General features: G+C 37.1%; 1 protein-coding gene across 1 annotated transcript in view; it reads right to left on the bottom strand.

Moving 5' to 3' along the window:
* Positions 1 to 12,594, bottom strand: part of LOC102804290 (hexosaminidase D-like) — a 55,353-nt gene that overhangs the window by 14,412 nt on the left and 28,347 nt on the right. Inside the window, exon 11 of the mRNA XM_085502132.1 lies at positions 10,526 to 10,661. Within this exon, the coding sequence (XP_085358258.1) occupies positions 10,526 to 10,661 (136 nt within the window). The remainder of the gene's footprint in view (positions 1 to 10,525; positions 10,662 to 12,594) is intronic.

Below are 12,594 nucleotides of genomic sequence, written 5' to 3'. Positions count from 1 at the left end.
ATCACACTGTGGTGATATGGATATTTGATCTGCACTGTATTACATCACACTGTGGTGATATGGATATTTGATCTGCCCTGTATTACATCACACTGTGGTGATATGGATATTTGCATGATCTGCCCTGTATTACATCACACTGTGGTGATATGGATATTTGCATGATCTGCACTGTATTACATCACACTGTAGTGATATGGATATTTGATCTGCCCTGTATTACATCACACTGTGGTGATATGGATATTTGATCTGCACTGTATTACATCACACTGTGGTGATATGGATATTTGATCTGCACTGTATTACATCACACTGTGGTGATATGGATATTTGATCTGCCCTGTATTACATCACACTGTGGTGATATGGATATTTGATCTGCACTGTATTACATCACACTGTGGTGATATGGATATTTGATCTGCCTTGTATTACATCACACTGTGGTGATATGGATATTTGATCTTCCTTGTATTACATCACACTGTGGTGATATGGATATTTGATCTGCCCTGTATTACATCACACTGTGGTGATATGGATATTTGATCTGCCCTGTATTACATCACACTGTGGTGATATGGATATTTGATCTGCCCTGTATTACATCACACTGTGGTGATATGGATATTTGATCTGCACTGTATTACATCACACTGTGGTGATATGGATATTTGATCTGTCCTGTATTACATCACACTGTGGTGATATGGATATTTGATCTGCCCTGTATTACATCACACTGTGGTGATATGGATATTTGATCTCTCCTGTATTACATCACACTGTGGTGATATGTATATTTGATCTGCACTGTATTACATCACACTGTGGTGATATGGATATTTGATCTGCCCTGTATTACATCACACTGTGGTGATATGGATATTTGATCTGCACTGTATTACATCTCACTGTGGTGATATGGATATTTGATCTGCACTGTATTACATCACACTGTGGTGATATGGATATTTGATCTGCACTGTATTACATCACACTGTAGTGATATGGATATTTGATCTGCACTGTATTACATCACACTGTGGTGATATGGATATTTGATCTGCACTGTATTACATCACACTGTGGTGATATGGATATTTGATCTGCACTGTATTACATCACACTGTGGTGATATGGATATTTGATCTACCCTGTATTACATCACACTGTGGTGATATGGATATTTGATCTGCCTTGTATTACATCACACTGTGGTGATATGAATATTTGATTTGCGCTGTATTACATCACACTGTGGTGATATGGATATTTGATCTGCCTTGTATTACATCACACTGTGGTGATATGGATATTTGCATGATCTGCCCTGTATTACATCACACTGTGGTGATATGGATATTTGCATGATCTGCCCTGTATTACATCACACTGTGGTGATATGGATATTTGATCTGCCCTGTATTACATCACACTGTAGTGATATGAATATTTGATCTGCCCTGTATTACATCACACTGTGGTGATATGGATATTTGATCTGCCCTGTATTACATCACACTGTGGTGATATATATATTTGATCTGCCCTGTATTACATCACACTTTAGTGATATGAATATTTGATCTGCCCTGTATTACATCACACTGTGGTGATATGGATATTTGATCTGCACTGTATTACATCACACTGTGGTGATATGGATATTTGATCTGCCCTGTATTACATCACACTGTAGTGATATGAATATTTGATCTGCCCTGTATTACATCACACTGTGGTGATATGGATATTTGATCTGCCCTGTATTACATCACACTGTGGTGATATGGATATTTGATCTGCCCTGTATTACGTCACACTGTGGTGATATGGATATTTGATCTGCCCTGTATTACATCACAATGTGATGATATGGATATTTGATCTGCCCTGTATTACATCACACTGTAGTGATATGGATATTTGATCTGCCCTGTATTACATCACACTGTGGTGATATGGATATTTGATCTGCCCTGTATTACATCACACTGTGGTGATATGGATATTTGATCTGCCCTGTATTACATCACACTGTGGTGATATGGATATTTGATCTGTCCGTCATTACACCACACTGTGGTGATATGGATATTTGATCTGCCCTGTATTACATCACACTGTGGTGATATGGATATTTGATCTGCCCTGTATTGCATCACACTGTGGTGATATGGATATTTGATCTGCCCTGTATTACATCACACTGTGGTGATATGGATATTTGATCTGCCCTGTATTACATCACACTGTGGTGATATGGATATTTGATCTGTCCGTCATTACATCACACTGTGGTGATATGGATATTTGATCTGCCCTGTATTACATCACACTGTGGTGATATGGATATTTGATCTGTCCTGTATTACATCACACTGTGGTGATATGGACATTTGATCTGCCCTGTATTACATCACACTGTGGTGATATGGATATTTGATCTGCCCTGTATTACATCACACTGTGGTGATATGGATATTTGATCTGCCTTGTATTACATCACACTGTAGTGATATGGATATTTGATCTGCCATGTATTACATCACACTGTGGTGATATGGCTATTTGATCTGCCCTGTATTACATCACACTATGGTAATATGGATATTTGATCTGCCCTGTATTACATCACACTGTGGTGATACGGATATTTGATCTGCCCTGTATTACATCACACTGTGGTGATATGGATATTTGATCTGCCTTGTATTACATCACACTGTAGTGATATGGATATTTGATCTGCCATGTATTACATCACACTGTGGTGATATGGATATTTGATCTGCCCTGTATTACATCACTCTGTGGTGATATGGATATTTGATCTGCTCTGTATTACATCACACTGTGGTGATATGGATATTTGATCTGCCCTGTATTACATCACACTGTAGTGATATGGATATTTGATCTGCCCTGTATTACATCACACTGTGGTGATATGGATATTTGATCTGCCCTGTATTACATCACACTGTGGTGATATGGATATTTGATCTGCCCTGTATTACATCACACTGTGGTGATATGGATATTTGATCTGTCCGTCATTACACCACACTGTGGTGATATGGATATTTGATCTGCCCTGTATTACATCACACTGTGGTGATATGGATATTTGATCTGCCCTGTATTGCATCACACTGTGGTGATATGGATATTTGATCTGCCCTGTATTACATCACACTGTGGTGATATGGATATTTGATCTGCCCTGTATTACATCACACTGTGGTGATATGGATATTTGATCTGTCCGCCATTACATCACACTGTGGTGATATGGATATTTGATCTGCCCTGTATTACATCACACTGTGGTGATATGGATATTTGATCTGTCCTGTATTACATCACACTGTGGTGATATGGACATTTGATCTGCCCTGTATTACATCACACTGTGGTGATATGGATATTTGATCTGCCCTGTATTACATCACACTGTGGTGATATGGATATTTGATCTGCCTTGTATTACATCACACTGTAGTGATATGGATATTTGATCTGCCATGTATTACATCACACTGTGGTGATATGGATATTTGATCTGCCCTGTATTACATCACACTATGGTAATATGGATATTTGATCTGCCCTGTATTACATCACACTGTGGTGATATGGATATTTGATCTGCCCTGTATTACATCACACTGTGGTGATATGGATATTTGATCTGCCTTGTATTACATCACACTGTAGTGATATGGATATTTGATCTGCCATGTATTACATCACACTGTGGTGATATGGATATTTGATCTGCCCTGTATTACATCACACTGTGGTGATATGGATATTTGATCTGCCCTGTATTACATCACACTGTGGTGATATGGATATTTGATCTGCCCTGTATTACATCACACTGTAGTGATATGGATATTTGATCTGCCCTGTATTACATCACACTGTGGTGATATGGATATTTGATCTGCCCTGTATTACATCACACTGTGGTGATATGGATATTTGATCTGCCCTGTATTACATCACACTGTGGTGATATGGATATTTGATCTGCCTTGTATTACATCACACTGTAGTGATATGGATATTTGATCTGCCATGTATTACATCACACTGTGGTGATATGGATATTTGATCTGCCCTGTATTACATCACACTGTGGTGATATGGATATTTGATCTGCCCTGTATTACATCACACTGTGGTGATATGGATATTTGATCTGCCCTGTATTACATCACACTGTGGTGATATGGATATTTGATCTGCCTTGTATTACATCACACTGTAGTGATATGGATATTTGATCTGCCATGTATTACATCACACTGTGGTGATATGGATATTTGATCTGCCCTGTATTACATCACACTGTGGTGATATGGATATTTGATCTGCCCTGTATTACATCACACTGTAGTGATATGGATATTTGATCTGCCCTGTATTACATCACACTGTGGTGATATGGATATTTGATCTGCCCTGTATTACATCACACTGTGGTGATATGGATATTTGATCTGCCCTGTATTACATCACACTGTGGTGATATGAATATTTGATCTGCCCTGTATTACATCACACTGTGGTGATATGGATATTTGATCTGTCCGTCATTACACCACACTGTGGTGATATGGATATTTGATCTGCCCTGTATTACATCACACTGTGGTGATATGGATATTTGATCTGCCCTGTATTGCATCACACTGTGGTGATATGGATATTTGATCTGCCCTGTATTACATCACACTGTGGTGATATGGATATTTGATCTGCCCTGTATTACATCACACTGTGGTGATATGGATATTTGATCTGTCCGTCATTACATCACACTGTGGTGATATGGATATTTGATCTGCCCTGTATTACATCACACTGTGGTGATATGGATATTTGATCTGTCCTGTATTACATCACACTGTGGTGATATGGACATTTGATCTGCCCTGTATTACATCACACTGTGGTGATATGAATATTTGATCTGCCCTGTATTACATCACACTGTGGTGATATGGATATTTGATCTGCCCTGTATTACATCACACTGTGGTGATATGGATATTTGATCTGCCTTGTATTACATCACACTGTGGTGATATGGATATTTGATCTGCCCTGTATTACATCACACTGTGGTGATATGGATATTTGATCTGCCCTGTATTACATCACACTGTGGTGATATGGATATTTGATCTGTCCTGTATTACATCACACTGTGGTGATATGGACATTTGATCTGCCCTGTATTACATCACACTGTGGTGATATGGATATTTGATCTGCCCTGTATTACATCACACTGTGGTGATATGGATATTTGATCTGTCCGTCATTACATCACACTGTGGTGATATGGATATTTGATCTGTCCTGTATTACATCACACTGTGGTGATATGGATATTTGATCTGCCCTGTATTACATCACACTGTGGTGATATGGATATTTGATCTGCCCTGTATTACATCACACTGTGGTGATATGGATATTTGATCTGTCCGTCATTACATCACACTGTGGTGATATGGATATTTGATCTGCCCTGTATTACATCACACTGTGGTGATATGGATATTTGATCTGTCCTGTATTACATCACACTGTGGTGATATGGACATTTGATCTGCCCTGTATTACATCACACTGTGGTGATATGGATATTTGATCTGCCCTGTATTACATCACACTGTGGTGATATGGATATTTGATCTGCCTTGTATTACATCACACTGTAGTGATATGGATATTTGATCTGCCATGTATTACATCACACTGTGGTGATATGGCTATTTGATCTGCCCTGTATTACATCACACTATGGTAATATGGATATTTGATCTGCCCTGTATTACATCACACTGTGGTGATATGGATATTTGATCTGCCCTGTATTACATCACACTGTGGTGATATGGATATTTGATCTGCCTTGTATTACATCACACTGTAGTGATATGGATATTTGATCTGCCATGTATTACATCACACTGTGGTGATATGGATATTTGATCTGCCCTGTATTACATCACTCTGTGGTGATATGGATATTTGATCTGCTCTGTATTACATCACACTGTGGTGATATGGATATTTGATCTGCCCTGTATTACATCACACTGTAGTGATATGGATATTTGATCTGCCCTGTATTACATCACACTGTGGTGATATGGATATTTGATCTGCCCTGTATTACATCACACTGTGGTGATATGGATATTTGATCTGCCCTGTATTACATCACACTGTGGTGATATGGATATTTGATCTGTCCGTCATTACACCACACTGTGGTGATATGGATATTTGATCTGCCCTGTATTACATCACACTGTGGTGATATGGATATTTGATCTGCCCTGTATTGCATCACACTGTGGTGATATGGATATTTGATCTGCCCTGTATTACATCACACTGTGGTGATATGGATATTTGATCTGCCCTGTATTACATCACACTGTGGTGATATGGATATTTGATCTGTCCGCCATTACATCACACTGTGGTGATATGGATATTTGATCTGCCCTGTATTACATCACACTGTGGTGATATGGATATTTGATCTGTCCTGTATTACATCACACTGTGGTGATATGGACATTTGATCTGCCCTGTATTACATCACACTGTGGTGATATGGATATTTGATCTGCCCTGTATTACATCACACTGTGGTGATATGGATATTTGATCTGCCTTGTATTACATCACACTGTAGTGATATGGATATTTGATCTGCCATGTATTACATCACACTGTGGTGATATGGATATTTGATCTGCCCTGTATTACATCACACTATGGTAATATGGATATTTGATCTGCCCTGTATTACATCACACTGTGGTGATATGGATATTTGATCTGCCCTGTATTACATCACACTGTGGTGATATGGATATTTGATCTGCCTTGTATTACATCACACTGTAGTGATATGGATATTTGATCTGCCATGTATTACATCACACTGTGGTGATATGGATATTTGATCTGCCCTGTATTACATCACACTGTGGTGATATGGATATTTGATCTGCCCTGTATTACATCACACTGTGGTGATATGGATATTTGATCTGCCCTGTATTACATCACACTGTAGTGATATGGATATTTGATCTGCCCTGTATTACATCACACTGTGGTGATATGGATATTTGATCTGCCCTGTATTACATCACACTGTGGTGATATGGATATTTGATCTGCCCTGTATTACATCACACTGTGGTGATATGGATATTTGATCTGCCTTGTATTACATCACACTGTAGTGATATGGATATTTGATCTGCCATGTATTACATCACACTGTGGTGATATGGATATTTGATCTGCCCTGTATTACATCACACTGTGGTGATATGGATATTTGATCTGCCCTGTATTACATCACACTGTGGTGATATGGATATTTGATCTGCCCTGTATTACATCACACTGTGGTGATATGGATATTTGATCTGCCTTGTATTACATCACACTGTAGTGATATGGATATTTGATCTGCCATGTATTACATCACACTGTGGTGATATGGATATTTGATCTGCCCTGTATTACATCACACTGTGGTGATATGGATATTTGATCTGCTCTGTATTACATCACACTGTAGTGATATGGATATTTGATCTGCCCTGTATTACATCACACTGTGGTGATATGGATATTTGATCTGCCCTGTATTACATCACACTGTGGTGATATGGATATTTGATCTGCCCTGTATTACATCACACTGTGGTGATATGAATATTTGATCTGCCCTGTATTACATCACACTGTGGTGATATGGATATTTGATCTGTCCGTCATTACACCACACTGTGGTGATATGGATATTTGATCTGCCCTGTATTACATCACACTGTGGTGATATGGATATTTGATCTGCCCTGTATTGCATCACACTGTGGTGATATGGATATTTGATCTGCCCTGTATTACATCACACTGTGGTGATATGGATATTTGATCTGCCCTGTATTACATCACACTGTGGTGATATGGATATTTGATCTGTCCGTCATTACATCACACTGTGGTGATATGGATATTTGATCTGCCCTGTATTACATCACACTGTGGTGATATGGATATTTGATCTGTCCTGTATTACATCACACTGTGGTGATATGGACATTTGATCTGCCCTGTATTACATCACACTGTGGTGATATGAATATTTGATCTGCCCTGTATTACATCACACTGTGGTGATATGGATATTTGATCTGCCCTGTATTACATCACACTGTGGTGATATGGATATTTGATCTGCCTTGTATTACATCACACTGTGGTGATATGGATATTTGATCTGCCCTGTATTACATCACACTGTGGTGATATGGATATTTGATCTGCCCTGTATTACATCACACTGTGGTGATATGGATATTTGATCTGTTCTGTATTACATCACACTTCGGTGATATGGACATTTGATCTGCCCTGTATTACATCACACTGTGGTGATATGGATATTTGATCTGCCCTGTATTACATCACACTGTGGTGATATGGATATTTGATCTGTCCGTCATTACATCACACTGTGGTGATATGGATATTTGATCTGTCCTGTATTACATCACACTGTGGTGATATGGATATTTGATCTGCCCTGTATTACATCACACTGTGGTGATATGGATATTTGATATGCCTTGTATTACATCACACTGTGGTGATATGAATATTTGATCTGCCCTGTATTACATCACACTGTGGTGATATGGATATTTGATCTGCCCTGTATTACATCACACTGTGGTGATATGGATATTTGATCTGCCCTGTATTACATCACACTGTGGTGATATGGATATTTGGTGTGCCTTGTATTACATCACACTGTAGTGATATGGATATTTGATCTGCCATGTATTACATCACACTGTGGTGATATGGATATTTGATCTGCACTGTATTACATCACACTGTGGTGATATGGATATTTGATCTGCCTTGTATTACATCACACTGTAGTGATATGGATATTTTATCTGCCATGTATTACATCACACTGTGGTGATATGGATATTTGATCTGCCCTGTATTACATCACACTGTGGTGATATGGATATTTGATCTGCCCTGTATTACATCACACTGTGGTGATATGGATATTTGATCTGCCTTGTATTACATCACACTGTAGTGATATGGATATTTGATCTGCCATGTATTACATCACACTGTGGTGATATGGATATTTGATCTGCACTGTATTACATCACACTGTGGTGATATGGATATTTGATCTGCCCTGTATTACATCACACTGTGGTGATATGGATATTTGATCTGCCCTGTATTACATCACACTGTGGTGATATGGATATTTGATCTGTCTTGTATTACATCACACTGTGGTGATATGGATATTTGATCTGCCCTGTATTACATCACACTGTGGTGATATGGATATTTGATCTGCCCTGTATTACATCACACTGTGGTGATATGGATTTTTGATTTGCCCTGTATTACATCACACTGTGGTGATATGAATATTTGATCTGCCTTGTATTACATCACACTGTGGTGATATGGATATTTGATCTGCCTTGTATTACATCACACTGTGGTGATATGGATATTTGATCTGCCTTGTATTACATCACACTGTGGTGATATGGATTTCCTGCACTATCCTGTCTTATGTCATGCTGTGGAGATAGGCATGTTATGCATATGATAAGTATAAACTGTAAATTAATTTATAACAAGCAGACTCTCGGCTGAGATAGCTCTGCTGTTAGCAATGCACATTTCAATTAAAGAACAGAAGATATCATTAGAAAATGAACAATATGCAAAGTATCAATGCAATGGGACTTGCTGTTTTCAACAAGAATTCAAAAATATAATTTTTAACCATAAATGATTGTGATTTTTAACAAGAAGAAAATATCACTTTTTACCAAAAATTACAAAAACATTCATCAAAATTAGAGAATTGAAGATATCATCATGAAATGAACAAATTCCAGAGTGGTCCATATGTAGTATCTATATATGTAATATCAAAGCAATTGGACTTGTCGTTTTTAACAAGAAGTCGAAAATATCACTTTTTACCAAAAATGACAAACATATTTACCAAAATTAGAGAATTAAAGATATCATTACAAAATGAACAAATCTGATAGAGGTCCACATGTAGTACCTATATATGTAATATCAAAGCAATTGGACTTGTCGTTTTTAACAAGAAGTTGAAAATATCACTTTTTACCAAAAATGACAAAAATATTCACCAAAATTAGAGAATTGAAGATATGATCATAAAATGAACAAATCTGAGAGAGGTCTACCCAAGGTACATATTCACCAAGTATCAAAGCATTCAGGCTTGTAGTTTTCAAGAAGAAGTCGAAAAAGTAAAACATTGACACGAACGACAGACGACGAACGACGACGGACAATCACTCATATGATAAGCTCCGCTCGACAAAGTCGACAGCGGAGCTAAAAATTGATAAATGATGATTACCTCTGCCATCCTGTCAATGCATACCCTCTGAAATGTACATTGGAAGGGATATATTTGTAGACTACATCTAACCATAACTGGTGATTTGCAACATGTTTGTTAATATCTGTGTAATACTGGGCTACTCCAGTGGCACCTGAAATAAAGAAACAACAATCAGACAGATCTTGCTGATAAACACTGCATCCCTGACTTTTCTCTAAGTCTAGAGTTGTACGTGATATAATCAGTCATCAAATTTTAGAGTTTGAATCATTTTATTTTGTATATGAAAATAAATTTTCAGATGAAACAGATTACCTTACCTCTGCCAAAAAGGTTTTGGTTGAAATCTTCAGGATATATCGCAAAGACTAGTCAATCAAATTTTGGTAGAAATATGGATAAGGTTGCCATGGAAATGACAATTTGGAAATGATTCTTCATTGATAAATCATAAAGTTATTTTTGACGATAAATTTATATTTGTTTACATTTATAATTTTAATACATAATTTTTCACATCGAGAACAACGCATGCAGAAATCACAACTCATTGGCATATTGATTTAAATAATCTGTATATAAAATTTTATGACGTTGGATTTTATGAGGGTTGCATTGTATGAGCTCAAATCTGCATCAAATCATTCTCGTTAATTTTCGACCATTAATAACACAGGCACAAGTTGTCTCAGTCATCATTTTGTTTTCATTTTTCATTTTTATGAGACAATATCTTGGTTTGTTTATTGTAGCCAACTAGGATGATGGGATAAAAAACAAACTTACATTGCTGTTTACAGAAACTTGGAAAAACTCAGATTTGTCGCTATCATCGAAAAAAGACGTGAAATGTTTACAATCAATTTTGGAAGCAGTTTAAAGCAATCAAACATGGTGCAGTGTTTATAGTACGTGCATAAAATAATACAACCTGTTATAATCTCAACAAAACTATATACCTCACATTCTGTAATCCAGTCAGAAATCAAACAGGAATAAAGCCTACACACACTTATGACATAATCCATACATTGCCCAGATTACATATGCAGACTGTCACCACAACCAACAACTAGTATTATATAATGAGTTCTTGCATTTTATGATAATGTATCCTAATATCATGAATACAATGTTGTTTTTGAAAACAAATGAAGAAGAGTGTATTTGAAAGAAAAAACAAGCAGCCTCTTGGCTGAGATAGCTCCGTGGCCAGCAATGCACATTTCAATTAAAGAACTGAAGATATCATTAGAAAATGAACAAATCTGAGAGAGGTCTACCTGAGGTACCTATTAGTAAATATATAGTATCAAAGCAATCGGACTTGTCGAAGTCGAAAATATCACTTTTTAGCAAAAATTACATAAATCTTCACCACAATTAGAGAATTGAAGATATAATCATAATCTAAGAGGAATACTCAAGGTACATAGACACCATGTATCAAAGCATTCAGGCTTGTAGTTTTCAAGAAGTCGAAAAAGTAAAAAGTTGACACAGACGACGACAGACAATCACTCATATTATAAGCTCCGCTCAACAAAGTGGACAGCGGAACTTAAAAAAAACTATGGAGTAACAAGTGTTAATAATAAAATTGGCATCAAATTAAATATTGTAACTAAGAATTTCAATATGGAAATTAGACAATTTTGTAGACATTGTTGTTTGCTGTATACACTAAAGCGTTCCATCTAATATGCACGCTTCTAGATTATGTGATTAGTACCACTGGTGGCTGCCTGACTGGCTGGGTCACCAGTTCGCTTTCATGAACTAAGCTTATCAGAGGGTGATTACTCTAAGCCAATGTGATAAAAAAAGTGTATATGTCTACGGATTCTGAGTAGAAGAGATGATTATGTTCGTCTTTGTAGCGTATAGTACTACATTATTTAGAAATGAAAAACTGATGTGACATGTATTTCCAAGACCATAAACAAATGAAAGTATCCCTGTCAGCATTCCGCCTCAGTGACCATAACTTGAAAATTGAGACTGGCAGACACAAAGGAATACATCTTGCTAACATATTATGCAACCTTTGTGATCAAAATGAAGTAGAAGATGAGTATCACCTC

The sequence above is a fragment of the Saccoglossus kowalevskii genome, chromosome 8, assembly GCF_978046115.1.
Source record: "Saccoglossus kowalevskii chromosome 8, keSacKowa6.1, whole genome shotgun sequence".
NCBI classification, from domain to species: domain Eukaryota; kingdom Metazoa; phylum Hemichordata; class Enteropneusta; family Harrimaniidae; genus Saccoglossus; species Saccoglossus kowalevskii.
The sequence above is the reverse complement of the archived record's forward strand: the minus strand, read 5'-3'. Positions and strand labels throughout refer to the sequence as shown.